Source organism: Erythrolamprus reginae, unplaced genomic scaffold (genome assembly GCF_031021105.1).
Source record: "Erythrolamprus reginae isolate rEryReg1 unplaced genomic scaffold, rEryReg1.hap1 H_1, whole genome shotgun sequence".
Classification (NCBI taxonomy): domain Eukaryota; kingdom Metazoa; phylum Chordata; class Lepidosauria; order Squamata; family Dipsadidae; genus Erythrolamprus; species Erythrolamprus reginae.
Genome location: NW_027248462.1, coordinates 721167 through 744912, shown reverse-complemented (window position 1 = coordinate 744912; position 23746 = coordinate 721167). Strand labels below are relative to the sequence as shown.

Below are 23746 nucleotides of genomic sequence, written 5' to 3'. Positions count from 1 at the left end.
CAAAGAATCAAAAAACAAAAAACCTTCAGTAGTCACTCTCTGGCCCTAGAAGGAAAGAATGACATGGCATCCAAGACTGAAGTTTATTTTTCCTTTTCAGTCTTAATAGCATCAGAATTGCAAAGACAAGGAATTTCTCCTCAGAGAAAGTTTTTTAAAGGTGGTGTTCTCATATGCTAGACATGAAGAAACGACCCAAATGCCCAACCCTTGTTTGAGCATTACTTGTGTATCTGAAACTCCCATAAGTGTGAAGCATGCCTGTTTGTTCTGCAGGCGTGTTTCAACTGCCCGTAATTATAGGGTAATTAGTCCAGGAAGACACACACTACATGATAAAAGGAAAACCCAAAAGTTTTTATAAACAGAAAATCAGAAACAGCTCCCTTTTTAAATGTCAAAGGGATCTTCTGGTACACACAAGGCACAGGTGAAATGCAATCCAATTGCTCACCCAATAACTGGGAAATTGAGTCCAATTCTAAAGTCCAGAGAGTCCACACACAATCTTGAACAGCACAAAAATCACGATCTTGACGAAACAATGAATCAGATAAACTGCCATGAGGCTAAAACAATAGGTTGCACTTTTATCTGTAGCACTAATTACAGCAGCCCCACCCAACCACAGGTGGCCTCATTTTCTCTTGTAATAATCCTTCAGTTGTTGTCTCCTATGCATCACTCTACGCATGCGTGGATGTGTCATTAATTCTTGTTCAGAATCCAAGGATGATACAGATGATTGATCTCCTCCTGGGCTGTCTGCCAAACTCCCCTCTTCCCTGTCACTCATGCTTCCTTGGTCAGAGGAGGCTTCGTTGTCAGATTCCATCAGGAGCAAAACAGGCCTGCGGCATGTGGATGTTTCCCCCACATCCACCTGCACATTCCTTGGGTCAGTAGCTGGGCCAGAGCTAACCACAACACCTGTTTGGCTTTAAAATAGTTTTGCTACATGTCATTGTTTCTAGATTAGCAAGGAGGCAAACCATATTGTAAATTGCAGGGGTGTGGGGTGTTCTAGTACAACCTTTTATCAAGTTGGTTCTAAACATTGGGAAAATATTTATGTCTTGTAAGACTGTCTTACTCTTGCAGACACATGCTCAGCAAGTCCCTTGAAAGTCACAACTTTTATGTTATTTGGTGATGGCTGGTGAGTGGCTGTTTTAGCAGCAGACAACAGTCCTTGTGAGTGGGGCAGCCATCTGTTGGTAGAAAAAGTCATCTAACAATTTCCTTGGTTCACATGGAGATTTAAACAAGTCTCTCCAGTCAAAGTCCAACTGTTACAGTATTAGACTTCATCCACATTACTTATTAAGTACCACTCGTTTGTTTATTGCATCCACATGCTTGTACAATACAGAAAAAAGTGACATAGGCTTTATCATCCACTCCAAATGGCCACTATCTTTTCTTCTGTCCCTATTGTCTTTGCCAAAATGTACTAGCTATGCAAACACTAAGGCCTTCCCAAAGCCTCTGACTAACTGATCCTAGAGAAAATTGGGGAGTCTATCTTTCAGCCACTTATTTCTGCTTACTTGTAACATTTTTGTATTGTTCTCCAGGTGTTATTAAACTTAGAATTCATTAAAACACAAAACACATTCCCTAATAAGCATAATTTTAAAAAATCATCAGTGCAATATTAACAAATGGCAAATTTATTTATTTATTAGATTTGTATGCCGCCCCTCTCCATAGACTCGGGGCGGCTCGCAATAGCAATAGAACAATTCATAACAAATCTAATAATTTAAAAACATTTTAAAAACCCTGTTATTAATCAGACATACATACAAACATACCATACATAAATTGTATAGGCCTGGGGAGGTATCTCAATTCCCCCATGCCTGGCGGCAAAGGTGGGTTTTAAGGAGTTTACGGAAGGCAAGGAGGGTGGGGGCAGCTCTAATCTCCGGGGGGAGCTGGTTCCAGAGAGTCGGGGCCGCCACAGAGAAGGCTCTTCCCCTGGGACCCGCCAAACGACATTGTTTAGTCGACGGGACCCAGAGAAGGCCAACTCTGTGGGACCTAATTGGTCGCTGGGATTCGTGCGGCAGAAGGAGATATTCTGGTCCGATGCCATGAAGGGCTTTATAGGTCATAACCAACACTTTGAATTGTGACCGGAAATTGATCGGCAACCAATGCAGACTGGGAAGTGTTGGTGTGACATGGGCATACCTGGGGAAGCCCATGATTGCTCTCGCAGCTGCATTCTGCACGATCTGTAGTTTCCGAACACTTTTCAAAGGTAGCCCCATGTAGACAGCATTACAGTAGTTGAATCTCGAGGTGATGAGGGCATGAGTGACTGTGAGCAGTGAGTCCCGGTCCAAATAGGGCCGCAACTGGTGCACCAGGCAAACCTGGGCAAATTTCCCCCTCGCCACAGCTGAAAGATGGTTCTCTAATGTGAGCTGTGGATAGAGGAGGACGCCCAAGTAAAATCAGGCAAAGCTGTTTAAATAAACATTGTAAAGCATTCAAAACCAAAAGGATAATGAAAACTGACATAAAAAAATGTATTACAATCCTGTTACTAAAAACTTAAGGCTCCCTGAGAGTTTTCAACAGGTGCCAAAAGAATTCTAGAATATCTGTAGAGAGTGAGGCACATGTGACAGTGTGTTTTCTTAATGGACATCCCCAAGAAAGTACCTTGATAATGGGATGCTGCCTTAGCTCTTGATGGTGAGTTTAGTTAAAACATTTAGTTTTTACTACCTCGGGAGATAGTTAAAGCATTCATTCACGCATTGAGATTGTGGCACCTGGAATCTTTAAACAACATGGAGATTAAGATCAAAAACACTGAACTGCAGCTCCAGCATACTTGGAAGAACAGATTTAGAAAAATTTCAACTATAAATATCTCACTAAGTCAAAACTCAAACTGATTTCACATGCAATTTGAATTTCATCACCAAGGGCCCATTTCAGCTTTTTGTCCACTGAGTAGACACTTCCTTAGCTGGTGTGAGAGATCCTGGCAGACACAGCATAGAGCCATAGAGTACGAGTGTTAAACTTGTGATGCATCACAATGTTTTAGCCTTTGCAGAGCCGGGATGTGTTGTGATTCAGCCTGAGGCTCCTCAGGGAACGGCTGGAACTCTGCCGGATCCATGCTCAGAGGGGGAGGACGATGAACAGGATGGGGAGGACCAGGCAGAAGAGGAAGAGGAGGAGGGAGAGCAGCCTGAGACCCCCCGGGGGGGGCTCTCCCCAGCGAGTAGCCTGGATTCATTAGATGAAGACGCCCAGGCTATCATAGATATGAGGCAGAGACGGGCAGCCCAAAGAAGGGGCCAATTAGCAAGGTATTTCCATCCCTGAATTGGTAACAGCTGGGTTTGGGTGTGGTTCTCCTCAGCAGGGTTGAAAAGGCAGGCCCGCCCTTACTGTATTGTGGAGAGTTATCAACTGGGAGTCCTGTGACCTTGCTTCGATTCTTGGCGTCTCTGATCCTGGCTTGTGGCTTCGAAGGCTGAAGACTTGGGGGAGGCGTGGGTTTTATTACCTCCAGTGTTGTTTTTGCCAGCAAGAATCCTGTTTTATTGCCTGGCCGTCGTGAAACCTCTGTGAAGCTTCATAGTGTTCCTGTCTGTAAGAACAGTTTTTGTTACCTGTGTTTGCTTTCAAATATGTAAACTGCCTTTGCTTTTTACCAGTGTGTCTGGCTACTCTTTTTGGTTGGTGTTGGAGTCTGGGGGGGACCCAGACAGAACAGGATGGGTGTGGCCTTTGCGTGGCATATCTGGCAGGGGGACCATCAGTTGCTATTGAGGAATGTCAAAACCATATTCTTCCCTCTGATTTTGCTCCATTTCCAAAGTTCTCTGGTTTTTCAAAACAAGACGGCCTTTGAATTTTTTCAAGTAACGGTTACAGAATGAAGAGTGGTTTTTTTATTATAATTTTATTAAAGAATTTAAAAGCTGTAAATTAATAAACTAATGTACTGTACAGTAAGAAAAAAAAGAGCTTAAAGGGGAAAAAAGATAAAATGTATCTTCCAAAATTCACAGTAGTCTTAAGTACACTGATTAATTGACCTCTTACTGGTTACAATGTAATTCTCTATTCTAATGATCAAAATCATTAATTCAAGTTTCAAGTTTCAAGTTTAATCAGATTTGTATGCCGCCCCTCTCCGCAGACTCGGGGCGGCTCACAGCAATAGCAACACAATGTAAGACAAATCCAATATTTAAATTACTCTAAAAAAACACCACAAATTAAAACCAATCATACACACTAGCGTACCATGTATAAACTTTATAAGCCTAGGGGGAAGGAACATGTCAATTCCCCCATGCCTGATGACAGAGGTGGGTTTTAAGGAGCTTACGAAAGGCTAGGAGGGTGGGGGCAACTCTGATATCTGGGGGGAGTTGGTTCCAAAGGGTCGGGGCCGCCACAGAGAAGGCTCTTCTCCTGGGTCCCGCCAAACGACATTGTTTAGTTGACGGGACCCGGAGAAGGCCAACTCTGTGGGATCTAACTGGTCGCTGGGATTCGTGCGGCAGAAGGCAGTCCCGGAGATATTCTGGTCCAGTGCCATGAAGGGCTTTATAGGTCATAACCAACACTTTGAATTGTGACCGGAAACTGATCGGCAACCAATGCAGACTGCGGAGTGTTGGTGTGACATGGGCAAATTTAGAAAAGCCCATGATAGCTCTCGCAGCTGCATTCTGCACGATCTGAAGTTTCCGAACACTTTTCAAAGGTAGCCCCATTAATTGTATGTTCATTTCTTTTTCATACCAAAGTTGAGAAGAGGTTTCCATTTACCGATACACAGATCTTGTCTTTTCTTTAATCAAAAAAGTCAATATAGCCATCTCAGCAAGTCCTATCACTTCAGTAACCTGCACTATGAATAATGCTGAATCTTTCTATTCTTTGAAGTACATTTTGTTTGCTTACTATGTACAAAAACTAAAAAAGGAATTTGGAGATGTAGTAGATATAGATTCTTTAGGGATGAATTCCGGGAATTGAAGTCCACACATCTTAAAAATTGCATAAATGTTAGAAAACCCTTCCAGCATCTTTCTCCTTGTAGTTGGTTTTTCTCAACCTGTTGTCCACTGTTGACTATTAGTGAGCAAAGCATTTTGAATTTGTGTCTTCTGCAACTGATCTTTTGGTCTTAGTAGAAGTTTTCTGAGCTTGAACAATTCTAAAATGGTCAATACAGAACGTAAAGTCAAAACAAGCTGTTTCAAAGCTATCTCGGGTCCAAAAACATTTTAAATTTCAAATGGTTGCGCACACTTGGCAGTTTCACTTTTTGTTTGCATAGATAATCGGTAAAATGAGAAATAGCAGATGTTGCATTACAATAAATAGCTATCAAAGAGCACTTCTAGCCAGCTAGAAAGGCTGATACTGCTTCTTATCTGCCATATTTGGAGGGCCACAAGTTTGTTGACATCAGTTATGGAGTTAAATGGGGGTATGCTTCAAATGCATAGAGTCCAAATTATCACGAGGGGAATAAATTGAATCATTTGATAATAAATAGCAATAGCACTTAGACATAAATACAGCTTCATAGTGCTCTACAGACATTCTAAGTGGTTTATAGAGTCAGTATATTGCCCACAATTTGAGTCTTCATTTTACTATGGAAGAATGGAAGGTTGAATCAACCTTGAGCTGGTCAGGATTGAACTGCTGGTAGTGAGATGAGTTTGCCTGCAATGTTGCATTCTTTATTTATTTATTTATTTATTTATTTATTCATTCATTCATTCATTCATTCATTCATTCATTCATTCATTTGTCCAATACACAATACATATGGAAGAGAATAGACATGAAGTAATATATATAAAGACAATATGTAAAAATAGAGGAGAATATATATGAAAGGAAGAAAATATATATGATATATGAGATAAAGGAAAGACAATTGGACAGGGGATGAAAGGCACACTAGTGCACTTATGTACGCCCCTTACTGACCTCTTAGGAACCTGGAGAGGTCAATCGTGGATAGTCTAAGGGAGAAATGTTAGGGGTTGGGGGTTGACACTATTGAGTCCGGTAATGAGTTCCACGCTTCGACAACTCGATTGTTAAAGTCATATTTTTTACAGTCAAGTTTGGAACGGTTAATATTAAGTTTGACTCTGTTGCGTGCTCTTGTGTTGTTGCGGTTGAAGCAGAGGGAGTCATTGACTGGTCGGACATTGCAGCATATGCTCTTGTGAGCAATACTTAAATCGTGTTTTAGGCGCCGTAGTTCTAAGCTTTATAGACCAAGGATTGTTAGTCTATTTTCGTAGGGTTTTCTGTTTCGAGTGGAGGAGTGAAGGGCTCTTCTGGTGAAATATCTTTGGACATTTTCATAGCCACTGTGCTCTTGATAAACAGAAAAATATGAAAAATACCTGAAAATCAACTCATGCAATGTTTTTGATTCTTAACAATCCTGGTAAGTTAGTAAATTAATGATGTAAGTCAATATATGCTCTACAATATAATTTGACTCAATTTGGAGGAATATCGGTGCTGACTTCCATTCTAAAGAAGCTAGAATCTTATAGGATGAAGCAGCCTTCCCTAATTTGTGGCCTTCAGGTGTTTTGGCCTTTCACCTTCCATACTCTCCCATCTAACATAACAGCTGGGAATTATAGAATGTGAAATTGAACAGATCTGGAAAGTTGCAGAAAAAGAATGGAATAAGCCAATAAGGTTGAAATGCCAGGAATCTTGATGTTAATGAATGACTTCTCCTTAGCAGGTTTTCTGCCCTGGTGAATTGCTTCCCACTTACCCCCAATAATGTGCTGAAACTGCACCTTACTGGCCTGTGTTTGCACTCTCTCCTCCACCCTCTCCATCTTTCCAGTTTGTTCCCATGCGCAATGGGATAAACGCCAGATGCTACATTCTCAAAGGTGGCACTGTGACCTTCAGACTGAGCTGGCGACATGCTGCATTGTGGGGCTCGTTTCTTGCATCGGAGGGTATTAATCCTCTGGAGCCCCCAGGTGACAACCCAGAAATCCTCATATTCCAAAACAGTCCCCGAAACCACTTCAAAGAAACCCCAATCTTCTTCTAATTCACTGAACCTGGATGATGGGAAGGTTTTCCGCCTCAAGACCAAATGGGAACTCAGTCGTGGACTACTGGTCTTCTTTCTCTGCTCTTCTCCATGGCTGGTGCAGAAAGCACCTAAGGTGAGATTTTGACTTCTGACCTAACTCTTAATCCGTTTTGTCTCAATTCTCATCTGCGATCTTGGGTTTCTATGATGTGCGGTTGGAAGGATGTACCAGAGAATAATTTTAATGATCTTAACAGGAGATCAGTTTAAATGATTAAACATGTAAATTCACTAATTAAATTTTGGAAGTTCCCTTGTTACCTTTCCATATGGGAATGACTCTGGAATTTACCCCAATGACCTGAACTGAGTGCTCTATTGATTGGGAAGGTGATAAGAGTTTCTAGAATAAATTATGAACTGAGTAATTTGTGCAAAATAAGTCATAAGTTATTTGTGACACTTGCACAAATGATTGAAGATAGTTACGACAACTTATTGCATAGATTGCAAGTTAATAATTGGTGTTAAAACTGACAATTGGCAATTGGGAGACATTGTTTTGGCGGACTAAAGTCCATTGTTCAGATGCACAAATTATATTCTTATTGGAATAAATGATCTGTAGTAATTAATTTGTTAACAGTTAATCTATAGACCATCTATTAACTTCTTAGGTATCTGAAGATGGACGGCCATATTGAGTCTACAAAAATCCAGATAAAGGGGCTTGCCTAAGTGCACCAGAGTGCTTTCCATCCCTTGACCTAATGTTTCTCTTTTACTAGTATCATGTATATAAATATTATTATATCTTTGTATGCCACCAATATGTACTTGACAAAACAAATAAATAATGAAAATCACTAGAGGAAAAGGGATATAGAAAACTCTTTGTTTCCATTATCTGGATTTTTTTTAGGCCAAATGTGGTAGCCTTACTCAGGGTTCTCTTTCCAAGTAAATACAGCTTCCCATCATAAAATTGCCCGCATATCTTCTATTTCTCTTTGTTCTCCAAGCTCCTTTCTTTCACCCGTCGCATTTTGGGACGTCGTCTCTGGACCTCTGCACTTCGTCTTACTTTGTATGGGCAGTTTGTGGCTGGTGAGACTCACAAAGAGATTAAAGAAACACTGCAGCGACTCCAACACTTGGGGGTCCGGCCTCTCCTTGCTGTCCCCATAGAAGAAGATGTAGGGGAGGAAAAAGAAGGGTAAGTATAGGCGAAGGAAGGGATGATAGGCAGTCTAGTAGTAGAGGATTTTTTGTACAGATGGAAAAAGATAAGACAAAGTGGTCTAACTCATCTGCCAATTCTTTTTATTTTTGACCACACTCTTTGGTAATTTCTTTACATAATATTTACAAACCAACAAATACTATCAGCATACATTGCTATTTTGATCTTACATATATATCCCGCATCGTTATTTATTTACATATATCTAAACCTTACCTAATTTCCCTTTTTCAAATCATTAATCTCTACTTCTCTGACTTTTTTCCTATCCATTGATACAATGTATCCCATATTTCAAAGTATTCTGTCTCCCCCTTGTCTTTCGTCTCTAAAGTTAGTCTGTCCTTTTCTGCACATGTCAATATTTTTCCATTATTTCTTCTTCCGATGGAGTTCGGTCGTTATTCCAGCATTGCACATAAATCAATCTTGCTGCAGTTGTTATATGTAGTATACCTGTCCTTTTTCATATTTCTCATTGATGATTCCTAGTAAAAACAATTCTGGTTTCATACCTATGTCCTTATTTAATGTCTCTTCTAACCATGTCTTAGCCTAATGCCAAAATTCAGTTGCTTTTTTACACAACCATCATATATGATGGTAAGAACTTTTGGCTTTTTACATTTCCAACATTGCGCTGAAAGTTTTCTATCCATTTTCGCTAATCTTGTTGGTGAGATGTGCCACTGTAAAACATTTTATATAAAATTTCTAAAATAGGCTGTAGCCAAGGTCAGTTTTCTGTTCTTATCCCATAACTCTTGCCATTTATCCAAATTAATGTTATATCCAAACTTTTAAGCCCAAATAACCATGGCTTCCTTAAACTTGTTCTTCTTCCATTTTAGATTCTAATAAATATTGGGAAATTTTCTTTATCATCCTATCCTCTGGTCCTAGCTAAATTTTATCTATCACTCTTAGTTCCTTCTCAATAACCCCTTCTTTTTTATCTTTTAAATATCATGATTTTATCTGCAGATATGCCCACCATTCCAGTTCAATCCCTTCCTCTTGTAGCTCTTTCTTACATTTTATATCCCCTTCTTCATTTAAAATATCTCTATACATAGTTACTTTCCCCAAATTCATGACCTTTGGATGCACCAATGCCTCTAATGATGAGAATCAGACCAAGATTCCCCTAAAAATCTTTTACTTTTGTCCATGCTGCTAAGATGGCTCACCTAACATGATGCCTTTGAAATTCTTGACCAGATGACCACAGAATCTTATTTCAATTTTATTATAAATGTACAACCTGAGCTTTAAATAGTTGCTTGATAAATAACTGAGATAATAAATATATGCCACTTTAGACAGCAAGCTTGATCTACTTAACCCTGCTACTATGCTCGTGTCTCTATGACCTGAAATGAAATTTGAGATCCTGTAGATTATTTGTTGTGCAGATCTGAAACTTGTGATTAATTGACTTTTCCTCATTTGAAGGGGTTTTACTATAAGTGTGGGTTTTTTCCCCCCATTTTTTTTAACTTTTTGCTACACGCTGATAGTTACATTTCCTTACACCCAAAACAGTACAAGTGTATAGTAATTGCAAATACAAGACCAGAGTTAATATAGTAGAGGCAATTCTAGGGTGGGGGGGAGGGAATTAACAGACAGAGAAATTGTACCTAGAAGAATACATATGTGCAGAAAAAGAATAAATTCGGGGACTTCTGAACGTTTGGGATTTATTTTAGAACCTTTATTATTTTTTGGGGTCATGAAAGATGTACACACAGCAGCTCCAAATTTTTGCATACTGTAAAGGCATAAAATTTTGTTTCAAGTTCTTTTTTTTTTAAAGTTATACTGGTAAATGCATTAGTCTTGCCTCTACGTACCCCTTCCCAATATTTAAGGGTATTATAACTATTTTAGTAATAAATAAAGAGTGAATCTCATTTCCTGTATTATACCATTCTTCAAACATTATCCACCATCATCTCCTGGATTTGCTAACTGGGACATAATGGTAGATGTTTCCCAATTCATCTGGTGGACATTGGAAGGGGAAGGTTGCTTTACAGTACAACAAATGTGCTAGCTGGCAGATTGTGGGTTGTAAATCAGTGAGGGGGTGTTTTATAGTGATATGGAGAGCTCACACATCTTCTGAAAAGGTGAAAAGAGTCCCACAAATTTTCAGCTTAAGAAGGGAAACATGATTCATACATCCTCTTCCGGCGTTTCTGTCTGAGGAAGTGGTTATCATGTGTTAAGAGTAATTTCTCACACTTTAACTACAGTAAGCTTTGATGTAATACATGGAACCCTGTTACTCAAAACTAGAAAAAAATGAGAATAATTAAAAAAAAATTCTGAGTAGAGGAAAGAAAGTCCAACTACTTCAAATGACCCGTCAAATAAAGCTTGTTCTTATTTGAATAGAAATATCGTTTCCTTTCTTCCAACAATTTTGATTTTTCCTGGGAGATTTTCCTGGTTACGTGTTACTCATAATCTCATCGTTAAGTAATATAAATCACCTCTATCATTATAAACCAGACTTTCCTAGCCTGTTTCCTTCCCTAGGATCTTCAGAGTTCCTAGACAATATACAGTGTTCCCTCACTTTTCGCGGGGGATGCGTTCCGAGACCGCCCGCGAAAGTCGAATTTCCGCGAAGTAGAGATGCGGAAGTAAATACACTGTTTTTGGCTATGAACAGTATCACAAGCCTTCCCTTAACACTTTAAACCCCTAAATTGCAATTTTCCATTCCCTTAGCAACCATTCAGATCATTACTCACCATGCTTACTTATTAAAACCTATTTAAAAAAATATTTATTAAAGGCAGACGAAAGTTTGGTGATGACATATGACATCATCGGGTGGGAAAAACCGTGGTATAGGGAAAACCCCCGCAACGTATTTTTTAATTAATATTTTTGAAAAACCGTGGTATAGACTTTCCGTGAAGTTCGAACCCGCGAAAATCGAGGGAACACTGTATCCTCATATATTTGGTGTGATGGTTAAGACATCAGGCCCGAAACTGGAAGACTGTGAATTCTAGTTCCATTTTTGGCACAATGTCAGCTGGGGGACCTTGGGTCAATTCTTAACTCAGCCCTGCAAAAGGCAACAGCAAAGCATTTCTGAAATCTTGCTTAAAAAAGAAAACCCATAGGAGCTTCTCTAGGATAAATAAATAAATAATGAGCAAGATGGCCATGGGCGAACTTCAACTCCTAGAATTCCCCAGTCAGTGTGGGGATTCTGGGAAATGAAGTCCACCCATCTTAAACTTGACATCATGCCAACAGATGCAACATTCTATCATATACTCGCATAGCAATCACGTGAAACCAAATCCAGAGAAATAAATGGCATAAGATAAGTAACAGTTGGTGAACAAGCAACAGAAATACCGAAACCCACATCTGAAAGGGTTCCAAAGCTCCCTTTTCTGCACTCTTCTCACCAGGGAAGGGTGGTATGACAAGAATGCTCAATCCATGATTACCTGCCTGGATCTCTCGGTGGGGAGTGCTCCCAATCCCATGATGCAACTGAAGGTGACGGCCCTGATGGCAGCTGAACTCTGTGTGAGTATTTTGGGATATCTCAAGCAGTAGCTGTTGGGAGCATGGAGTTAATTTATGCTTTGAAGCAGGGGTGGGCTGCTAGCCGGAATGCTAAATTGGGCTTGCCACCACGGCTTGTGAGTGCTTGCAGGGCCAGCGCGGTTTTGCTTTTTATTTTTATTATTATTTATTGGATTTGTATGCTGCCCCTCTCCGCAGACTCGGGGCAGCTAACAACAATGATAAAAAACAACATGTAACAATCCAATTTAAAAAAACAACTGCACCTGTGGAGATAGCAAAATTGCGCACGGAACTGCAGATGCACCCATGTTTTGGTGAGGTTGTTTTGCTTCTGCGCATGCCGAAAAATGGGCGCACCTGCGGCTCCATGCGCGATTTTGCTATCTCCACAGGTGCAGAAGCAAAATTGTGCCGGTCCCACAAGCATTCATGATCTGCGGCGGCAAGCCCAATTTAGCGTTCTGGCTGGAGCCCACCCCTGCTTTGAAGACAATATTAACATAATTAGTTTTGCCGTGCAAGCATTAAACCCAGGCAGTTGGCATTACCAAGTCCTCCTACCTCCTCACTCCCCGCCCCCGGGTAAACAACCTAAAATGAAAGAGAAGGTATAAATACCAGCTACTCCATTGAGCACTCAGTATTAAGACCCGGCAGAGTGGAACATGATTTTCAGTTATGGATTGGCTGATGTGGCCAATTTAGCCATGCTTATTGTGTCCTATTAAACTGAGGAGACACTATCACTATTATGAAGCTGAGACCTTGCTCTTTTGATTGAAGGGTGCATGAGATATTAAATACCTCTTCCCAAAACATTGGATGGAGAGATTATATCCCCCCTCCCCAAATGTGATCTTTGACTCAGTTACCGTGCCAGCAAAAAGGATTAAATCAGGGCTGAATGGGTTTAGTACAGTGTTTCCCAACCGTGGCAACTTGAAGATATTTGGACTTTGACTCCCAGAATTCCCCAGCCAGCAAATGCTGGCTGGGGAATTCTGAGAGTTGAAGTCCAGATATCTTCAAGTTGCCAAGGTTGGGAAACACTGCTTTAGTATATTATGGCAATGTTTCTTAACCTTGACAAGTTGAAGACACATGGACTTCAATTCCCAGAATTGAAATTGACAAGTCCCTATGACAAGTCCCTATGTCTTAATATTGATAAAGTTCATGATGGATTCATTCCTTTCTTCCCCCCACCCTTTATTCAGCACTTCAGGAAAAATAACCCTATAGTCCTTACTTACTGGAGCTGTCATTATGTGATATGATTGTTAAGCAAGTCACCATCATGATGGACTTAACAACGTCATTTCCCATTCAGTTATTAATTTATCATTGTAGATTGTTAAGTGAGATCACATTACCATGACTTGCAATTTTACTGTTGGCTTCTCCTTTTATTCTGCTTGTTGAAAGTTGGTATGAAGCACCTAAATGTCAATCATGTATCCATGGAGACAGCTGCAATTGTCATAAAAGAAAGAAGTAATTGTTAAAGGGTTTTTTTTAGCGGCAATGTAAGTTTGTTGATAAACATGGTCTACCTCCAATCAAGCACAGTCAATTCTCATACAGCAACTACCTGAGACAGAGATCATTCACAAATACAACAATATTAAATGCTAGTAAACAATAGTAAAAAAAATAATGTTCCAATTACTTATGCCCCAATATCTGTGCCTAACAACTTCACACTGGAGTTGCTGCAAGAGAAAACTGTTATATAAATGAGACACCAGCAACCAGTAATCATAGCAGTATGTCTTAGTCTCATGATTCACTTAGTGACCATTTTGCTGGAATAAAATAAAACAAAGAGAGACTGGAAGCGTGCTAGATTTCAGCTAACGGGAAGGAGATTTAAGTGAAAAATTTTCAAATCACAAAGCTATAATACAGGTAGTCCACCATTTACAATAATTCACTTATTGACCGGTTTAATGATCATTTAATGAACTGTTGTAACCATTCAAAATGACAAAGACATTGAAAAAAGTGACTTATGTCTGTTTTTCACATTTACTACCATTGCAACATATCCATGAACAGGTGTTCAAAATTTGGACCCTTGGCAACTGGGTTATATTTATGACGTTTGCAGTGTCCTGGGATCACGTGGTCACCTTTTGTGGCCAGACAAGCAGAGTCAAGGGGAAGACAGATTCACTTAATAACCATCTAATTTAATAACTGGCAATAAAGGTTGTAAAATGGGACAAAACCCACTTAACAAATGTCTCACTTAGCAACAGATGTTATGGGATTAGATTAGATTAGATTTATTGGATTTATATGCCGCCCCTCTCCGCAAACTCGGGGCGGCTGTATGTATTGTGGTTGTAAATCGAGGTCTATCTACATTCTCTTGCCTATAAAAATATAGTGATCATTATGGTTCCTAATTCTGCAGTACGGAATGAGAATGAAGACAATTACTCTGATTTTATTTAGGATGCTTTTGTTCTCTCTCTCTTTGCAGAAAACAATTACCCTCTGTTTGCAAAACAAGGAGGGAATATCGGACCTCAGCATTGAAAGAGTCATTGCTGCCTTGTCAGGACATGTGAGGAAGTCCCCTTTCACATTTTCTCTTCTGTTTCCCTGTTTGATTTATTTTATTTATTTATTTATTTATCTTGTCCAATACACAATGAGGGTTTTAGTGGGTATATATCTATATATACATAGTAAAATACATGATGAAGGTTATAGAGGAGATACTCATAGTAAAATATATCTAAGAAAGAATAGAAGAGAAGATATAGGAATAGAACACATCAATGAAAGAATAGAAGAAGAGATATAGGAATAGAAGAAAGGTATAGGAGATATAGAAGAGCAATAGGACAGGGGACGGAAGGCACTCTAGTGCACTTGTACTCGCCCCTTACTGACCTCTTAGGAATCTGGATAGGTCAAACATAGATAATCTAAGGGTAAAGTGTTAGGGGTTTGGGGATGACACTATGGAGTCCAGTAATGAGTTCCACACTTTGACAACTCGGTTACTGAAGTCATATTTTTTACAGTCAAGTTTGGAGCGGTTAATATTAAGTTTAAATCTGTTGTGTGCTCTTGTGTTGTTGTGGTGAAGCTGAAGTAGTCGCCGACAGGCAGGACGTTGCAGCATATGATCTTGTGGGCAATACTTAGATCTTGTTTAAGGCGTCTTAGTTCTAAACTTTCTAGGCTCATTTCTACCCTTTTCACTTAATCTATGGACAAAGAGTTGTTTTTTTCAATGTATATGTTGTCTGTTCTCTTCCATTACCACCAGGAAGTGTCCTTCAACTGCTTGTCCCAAGAAGAAAACCAGCATTTCCAAAAATCATTGAGGCGCCTGAATTCTGTAGCACAGGTACCAAACCAAACTAAAGTTTCATCCATGACTTTTATATTGGTTTAGGCCGTGAAATTGTGAAAATATAACTCGTTCTGGCAGCAGTATTAAAACTTGATGAGCTGTGGTAGCGCACTGGTTAGAATGCAGTACTACAGGCCACTTCTGCTGACTGCTGGCTGACTGCAAGTTTAGCAGTTTGATTCTCACCAGCTCAAGACTTTTTCAGTCTTCCATTCTTCCAAAGAATGGCAAAATGAGAACTCAGATTATTGGGGACAATATGCTGATTCTGTAAACTGCTTAGGGAGGATTGTGAAGTGGTATATAAGTGCTATCACTATTGAATTGCAGATTTATAACCTGTGTTGTCAACAACAGATCTATAATTGGGCTGAGCCAAACTGATTTTTTTTATTAGTATTGATTGTTTTTAATGATATTGGGTTTTTAGTTATAGTTTTTTTAAATCATTGCATTTGTATCGCATTGTTTATTTTTGTTGTGAGCCGCCCTGAGTCTTTGGAGAGGGGCAGCATACAAATCTAATAAATTATTTATTATTATTATTATTATTATTATTATTATTATTATTATTATTATTATTTTAACTCAGCATGAACTCAGTTGTTGTCCTTTGGAGGGAGACTTAACCTTATAGCAAATATTTATTTATTTTTATTTATTTATTTTGCCCAATAAATGAGGGTTTTAGTGGGTATATATCTATATACACATAGTAAAATACATGATGAAGGTTATGGAGGAGATACTCATAGTAAAATATATCTAAGAAATAATAGAATAGAAGATGTAGTAATAGAACATATCAATGAAAGAATAGAAGAAGAGATATAGGAATAGAAGAAAGGTATAGTAGATATAGGAGAGCAATAGGACAGGGGACAGAAGGCACTCTAATGCACTTGTACTCGCCCCTTACTGACCTCTTAGGAATCTGGATAGGTGAACCGTAGATAATCTAAGGATAAAGTGTTGGGGGTTTGGGGATGACACTATGGAGTTCCACGCTCCGACAACTCGGTTACTGGAGTCATATTTTTTACAGTCAAGTTTGGAGCGGTTAATATTAAGTTTAAATCTGTTGTGTGCTCTTGTGTTGTTGTGGTTGAAGCTGAAGTAGTCGCCGACAGGCAAGACGTTGCAGCATATTACCACTAATCAGAGGTGGGCTACTGCCCAGATGGGAGGGGGGATGCAGGGGGGTAGGGAAAATGGAGCTCCACCCCAGAGCACCCAGTTTGCACTGAAAGAAAATGCAGGGCGTCCTGTATAAGCCATGCCCAAAGTGTGGTAGTAAAAATTTTGGTAGCCCCTCACTGCTGCTAACATACATTCCTTAGCCATCAAAATCAGCCTTTGTCTTACCATTACATGGAATGAGCCTCCATAGTGGCATTTAAAAAGTAAAGATGGCAATCACAACCTCATGATCAGAATCCTGGCCCTTCAATATGCCCTTCTATCTTTTGTGCAGAAGGCTAAAACATCCATCAGTTTTCTATTTGTTTATCCTCATTTCACTGATGGAGAAAAGTGATTGGGAGATTGTCTACTTCAGTAGCCAGAATGTTTTTCAGTCTTGGTGTATTGGCCCCAATGCATTCCTTGAGTTGCGGGGTGTCATCCTTCCCACGAAGGATAAAAACTCAGATTCAGAAGCAAGGCAAAAAAAAAGTTGGCAATATTTTGGTTACAGAGAAGAATCACAAAGGATTGCAGTTGCAATGAGAAATTAGAGAAACGTTTGGATTGAACAGGATGAGACGTATGGCTCACACGGGCCTTTTCCCTTCTATTGAGTTCTTTCCCATTCTTGGGTCAGCAAAAAACTCCTCAGCATAATATTGGCTCTTCCCCTTTGGTGATCTTTATATCCTGCATCTTTTGCCTTTAAAAAAAATAAATTGCAATTTTCCAATTAAAAACAAAAACAACAAGACAAACAAACAATACAACATACAAAACAAACATGTACATCACATATATGTCAAATATAATTCCATTGATACAGCTTTATGCCATCATAATTTCCTTCTAATTTCCACATTTTCCTAGTTCTGGCTATTGTTATATACTGAAAACATTTTCCCCCACCTTATTCAATATATGTACAGTATACTACTATCTATTATCCTATAATTCCATACTCTTATTCATAATTATATACACTATATACATTATGTTTCAATCACTTGAGTTTGAAGTTTAATCTCTCATATTTCCTCTTTCTTTTTTTATTTCATTTCTTCACATACTTCATTCTTATTTAAATTTATACATTAATTTTGCTTTTCTTCTCGAGCCAATTATACCATCTAGCCCAAATTTTGTAATACCCCGTTTCCTCTCTCTCTTAGTTCCATAGTTAATTTCCATCCATCGCCTTTTGTTTGGGTTGCTGCTGCATATCCTGATGACATGGGTGTAATTTGTGTGAAGCAAAACAGTTGGTGTGACTCTTCTGCTTTCTGAATGTCATCAGCTGGTGGGAAACCATCCAGAAATCAGTATGGATTAAACTTGGGAAAATAGCAAGGTTTCACAGATGATTGACTTTATCACATGTTAAAGAACGGAACCATGTAAGAAAAGAAGTAGAGATGTCCACCTCCTTCAACATGGAGGAGGAAGAGAAGGAGGAGAAGAAGAAGGAGGAGGAGGAGAAGAAGGAGGAGGAGGAGAAAGAGGAGGAGGAGGACGCGGGAGGAGGAGGAGGACGCGGAAGGAGGAGGAAGAAGAAGGAGGAGGAGGAGGAGAAGAAGAAGAAGAAGAAAAGGAGGAGGAGGAAGAAGAAGAAGAAGAAGAAGAAGAAGAAGAAGAAGAAGAAGAAGAAGAAGAAGAAATACTACCATACAGTCTAGCCAAAACGGCCCATGTCATTTTGAGAGCTGTAATCCAAAATTTTTGCAGAGCATAAGTACCCATCTCAGTTTTAAACCTTACCTGGTTTAGTTTATTTCAGATAATCAAATATGCCTTACCTATCCAGCAGCAATAGGTAAATTAGGTGAAGATCAAGAATACAATTTTGGCTACATAAAATCATATTACCATTAGATGGGAGCAAAGAGACAAGGTTTTTTTTGTAGCTTTGTCAAAAACAAAGATGAACATTATACCAGAGTGTAGCCCAAGTTTTAACTAAGTGCATTTATAAATTCTAAACTCTTCACCATATATTTGATTCTTTGGCTGCTACTTGAAGATATCCATCTGCAACATAATGTTCCACATCTCAATAGTTGGGAGAAAATGCCTTACAGAGGTCTGTTTTCACAGTTGGATTTTGCAAAGGAACCTGTAGTTCTTTGCTATATAATAACATATTCTTAAATCTTGATAGGTTTCTGGGGGATTGAATGGAACTAGGTAAAATCTTCAGCAACCCCAATACCCGAAGGCCAGTGTCTTCTTTATAAATCATGTGGCCTTTCTTCTCTCCATGTAGTATGCTGTAGAAAAAGGAGTCCGTGTTTTGGTAGATGCAGAATACACTTATATCAATCCTGCCTTGACCTTAGTCACCATCGCAATGATGGCTACTTGGAACACTCAAAAGCCTTGGATTTGGAACACATATCAAGCATATCTCAAGGTGGGTCTATTCCTAGAATCTTCCCTCCTGTGTATTTTATTCACCACACTGCCTGGGAATTTTTAAAAAATGCACTCAGAAAAAATAAGTGGTGGTAGGGCATTGATGGGCTCCTACAAGTATGGTCAGGTACACAGAACCGGTAGAAAAAATTTGATATATTTTTTTCCCTTCTGGGGTTTGGGTATGTTTTTCCTATTGCAGTAAATAAGGTTGAATGTGTATAATTTTAGAAAAGCTGTGCGTGTGTGCATGTGTGTGTTTACATATGGATACAGTTTTTATAATAGATAATGTATATTTTTGTGTGCCTGTGTGTAATATGTATCTACACATATGGCATATATACACAGAATTAAATATATTTTGGAGGTTCAGTAATAGTAAATAGATAGGGAAATTGTACTCTTTGAGGTGACGAGAGGCCAGGCACCCTAGCCCAAACCCTTGATGTGAGTGACGTCAAGTTGGCTACCTTTAAGCCAGTCACATGACCTTTAAGCCCCCCTGGTCACATGATCATCAAGCCACTCCCACTGGCCACATGGCTGGCAAGTCACATCCATAAAATAAGCCACGCCCACAGTAGTAAAAAAATTTGCAGCCTTTTACTGTGCTAGGGCACTTTTAAAAATATTCCATAGCACTTTGTTTGTTTGTTAACTGGTTTAGTTTTCCTCCAGGACACTCTGGAGCGTCTGAAGCATGATGTGGCCCTTGCAGAACATTTGGGGGTATGCTTTGGAGTAAAGCTGGTCCGGGGGGCTTATCTGAACAAAGAACGGAAATTGGCAAAGGAAAAGGGGTACCCTGATCCTGTACAGCCCAGCTGGGAAGCTACCAATGAAAAGTGAGGATTATTTTTCTCATTAGAACAGTTCTTCTGTTTTGAGCCTTAGTTTTGTCATGCTGCGTATTAGTTTTGTCATGCTGTGAGCCGCTCCGAGTCCTCAGAGAGGGGCAACATACAAATATAATTAATAATAATAATAATAATAATAATAACAACAACAACAATTGTTATTGTTGCCGTTGCTGCTGCTGCTGCTGTTGTTGTTGTTGTTATTATTATTATTTATTAGATTTGTATGCTGCCCCTCTCCGTAGACTCGGGGCGGCTCACAACAATAACAAAGACAATGTAAGAACAAATCTAATAATTTAAAAAACACTAAAAAACCCATTATTAAAAGCAAGCATACACATAAACATACCATGTATAAACTGTATAGGCCCGGGGGAGATGTCTCAGTTCCCCCATGCCTGACGGTAGAGATGGGTCTTAAGAACTTTACAAAAGGCAAGGAGGGTGGGGGCAGTTCTGATCTCCGGGGGGAGTTGGTTCCAGAGGGTCAGGGCCGTCACAGAGAAGGCTCTTCTCCTGGGTCCCGCCAAATGACATTGTTTAGTCGACGGGACTCGGAGAAGGCCAACTCTGTGGGACCTAACTGGTCATTGGGATTCGTGCGGCAGATGGTGGTCCCGGAGATATTCTGGTCCGATGCCATGAAGGGTTTTATAGGTCATAACCAACACTTTGAATTATGACCTGAAACTGATCGGCAACAAATGCAGACTGCGGAGTGTTGGTGTAACATGGGCATATCTTGGGAAGCCCATGATTGCTCTTGCAGCTGCATTCTGCACGATCTGAAGTTTCCGAACACTTTTCAAAGGTAGCCCCATGTAGAGAGAATTACAGTATTATTATTATTATTATTATTATTATTATTATTATTATTATTATTATTAAGATTTCTGTTGGGAATTTCCTTCTGTAGTAACATTTCCCCCTCATCTATTTTCATTTTCCTTGGCAAACAGTTACCGGAGTTGTTTGGAGTTTGGCTTGGACCAAGTTTCTCAGGTCAAGGAAAGATTCGAGATGATTGTGGCCACACATAATGAAGCCTCTGTGACCCATGCTGTGCAAAGGTATAGTAGTGAAAGAGAGGTGAGGCGGAATGGTGTAATAACACATCACCTACAAAAACTATGTCGAGACTTTGAAAAAGTGCTGAGAAGAGCAATTAAGATAATTAAAGGCATGGAGACTAAAATATATGAAGAATGGTTGCAGGACTTGGCTAGTCTAAAGAAAAGAAGGACTAATGATAGCAGGATTCCGGCATTTGAGAGGATGACATAAAGAGGAGGGAGTCAATTTATTTTTCAAAGCACCAGAGGGAAAGACAAGAAACAATGGATGGGAACTAATCAATTTAATGGAATTTAGGAGAAACAATGAACCAATAGAATAGCTTGCTCCGTCACTTGAGGTCTAAGAAGAGACTGGAGAGTCATTTGTCTGAAATGGTATATGGTCTCTTGCTTGAACAGGGGGTTGGACTAGTAGATCTCCAAGGTCCCTTCCAGCTCCATTCTGATTGATTGATTGATTGATTGATTGATTGATTGATTGATGCTGCATGATTCTGTGACCAAATCCTTTCTACCTCCTTAAATTATCTGTACAAGAAATTGCATGCACAAGAAGCAAACTGAAAAACTGAAAGCCAAGAGAAAGAAATAAGGCAATTAGCTGGGAACCCTGCAAAATTTCATTTAGATCAGTGGTTCCCCAGTCATATGCTCTCCAGATTTGTAAACTTTAATCTTGTTTAGTCAGTAGTGACATTGCTCAGAATTCTGGGGATTTGCCCATATAGCTGAAGACTGATAAGGCATTCATCGTCCAGTACTTGAGAAGCTCTCATAGGAAAGAGAGGATTGACTTCTACAAAGCGCCAGAACCAACGGGTGAAAGCTTATTAAAGAAAGATCTAACTTGGAAATAAGGATACATTTTTTGACAGTGCGAACAATTAATCAATGGAATAGCTTGCCTTCCAGGATGGTGGGCGTTCCATCATTGGGCATTTAGAAAAACAGACTGGATAATCATTTCACCAGGATGGTACAAGATCTCCTGCCTTTAGCAGAGGTTTGGACCAGAAGCAACAAAGCTTATGTTCAAAGCACTGATTAGATTTAGATTAGATTTATTGGATTTATATGCCGCCCCTCTCCGCAGACTCGCAAACATTGACATGTTTTCCACTTTAACACAACAGAGAGAGAAAGGTCAAAATAACTAAAGGCCTAAAAACATTAGTGTGCATGTAAAGGCAAATAGTTATTTGCTCTCCTCAAACATGTGGGAAATTAGGGCAAAAAAAATAATGAAACTGATATTTATGGCTTTGTGATTTGCATAAAATAGCAGAGGGAGCCTAGAGCCCTCAAGATTTTGTTGAGTCACAATTCTCAGAATCTGTCACTTTGGGTCATACAAGCTGTGATACTGAGGGTTGACATTCAGCAACATGAGAATGAGTTTGGTCTAGTAGCGGTTAAGGCATTGGCCTAGAAATCAGGAGACTTTGAGTTCTAGGCTAGCCTTAGGCGTGAAAGCTGGCTGGGTGACTTTGGACTAGTTACTCTTTTTCAACCTAACCCATCTCGAAAGGTTTTTATCGTGGGGAAAATAGGAGACAAAAGTATGAGGTCTGTTTGTCATATATGAAATGGGCAGGTTTTGGGATACCTATCTTCTTGGTAGAAACCTGACAATGAACTTATGCTGACTCCAGAATTGTCTTCTAGTTCCCATGTCTATAAAGGTTTTTCAGTCATTCAGGTGCTTTTTAAAGAACACATTTCGGACTTCTGGCTTACAGTTTAAGCTGGTGATGATGAACCCTTTTTTTTCTCGGGTGCTGAAAAAGCGTGCACTATCATGAGTGCCCACACCCATAATTCAATGCCTAGGGAGGGTGAAAACAGCTTCCCCCACCCCCGGAGGCCCTCTGGAAGCTGGAAACAGCTTGTTTCCCAACTTCTGGTGGACCCAGTAGGCTCATGTTTTGCCCTCCCCAGGCTCCAAAGGCTTCCCTGGAGGAGCCGAGGGATGGTAAAAACGCCCTCCCCCATCCCCTTGGAGGCTCTCTGGAAGCCAAAAACACACTCCCAGAGCCTCTGCATAATCCAAAAATCAGCTAGCTGGCACACACATGCACATTGGAGATAAGCTAAGGCAATGGCTTGCATGCCAGCAGATATGGCTTCGCATGCCACCTGTGACACCCGTACCATAGGTTCACCTTCACTGGTTTGTTTGTTTGTTTGTTTGTTTGTTTGTTTGATTGATTGATTGATTGATTGATTTTTTTAATGCCACCCTTCTCCTTAGACTCAGAGCGGTTTACAAACTGTTAGCAATAGCACTTTTTAGCTGAGTCAGCATATGCTTTCTATTCTACAATAAATTCATTCCCATTGTTGTCTGTGTTTGTTTTATTTTCTTAAGGATGTCACAGATGGGCATCGCCAAAAATGCTGGACCCATTTGCTTTGGGCAGCTGCTGGGTATGTGTGACCAGGTGTCCTTGGCGCTAGGTGAGTTTGCTCCCTGCCCTTCTTGACTGTTTTCCTCACTTTCTCCCTGTGATATATTCACCTCGTTTCTCTAATTTGGTTTTCACCCTCTGGCCAACCACAGGTCAAGCAGGATTTGCCATCTACAAATCTATCCCCTATGGATCTGTGGAAGAGGTAATCCCTTACCTGATCCGGCGTGCTCATGAGAACCAGAGTGTGCTGCTGGGGATCCGAAAAGAACGGGATCTGCTTCGTTTGGAGCTTTGGAGGAGGATTTTAAGGAGGCCCTGATGTAATTTGCATTTACTAAAGACCATCCCTTTCCCCACCACCACCTAGAATCATGGTTACTTCCAAACAAGGATCTAACAGGAGGTTGAGATATTACGTTATTACATTTGTTAAACTTCCTGTGCTTTTCTACTGAGGTTTCCACACTTTTTTCTATTACAGAAGATCGATTAAAAAAAGAAAGATGGAATAAGTATCTAGCGTTTTATT

At 39.8% G+C, this 23746-nt stretch overlaps 2 protein-coding genes across 4 annotated transcripts in view; one reads left to right on the top strand and one right to left on the bottom strand.

Moving 5' to 3' along the window:
- The first annotated feature begins 6836 nt into the window (after positions 1 to 6836).
- On the top strand, positions 6837 to 23729 carry LOC139155230 (hydroxyproline dehydrogenase-like). Of its 2 annotated transcripts, none has more exons than XM_070730331.1 (10): positions 6837 to 7220; positions 8185 to 8303; positions 11774 to 11894; positions 14386 to 14469; positions 15184 to 15264; positions 18719 to 18865; positions 19549 to 19715; positions 20690 to 20800; positions 23175 to 23263; positions 23367 to 23729. In XM_070730331.1, exons 1-10 carry the CDS (start codon positions 6969 to 6971, stop codon positions 23534 to 23536), a joined length of 1341 nt encoding a protein of 446 aa, XP_070586432.1. In that variant the 5' UTR covers positions 6837 to 6968; the 3' UTR covers positions 23537 to 23729. The 2 variants fall into 2 exon arrangements, with proteins under 2 accessions (XP_070586432.1, XP_070586431.1); XM_070730330.1 differs by having other exon boundaries at positions 8110 to 8303.
- The window catches only part of LOC139155235 (linker for activation of T-cells family member 1-like), a 126519-nt gene continuing 116069 nt past the window's right edge, over positions 13297 to 23746 (bottom strand). For both annotated transcript variants that reach the window (XM_070730340.1, XM_070730342.1), the window contains exon 13: positions 13297 to 13306. The gene's annotated coding sequence lies outside the window, so the exon portion shown is untranslated. The remainder of the gene's footprint in view (positions 13307 to 23746) is intronic.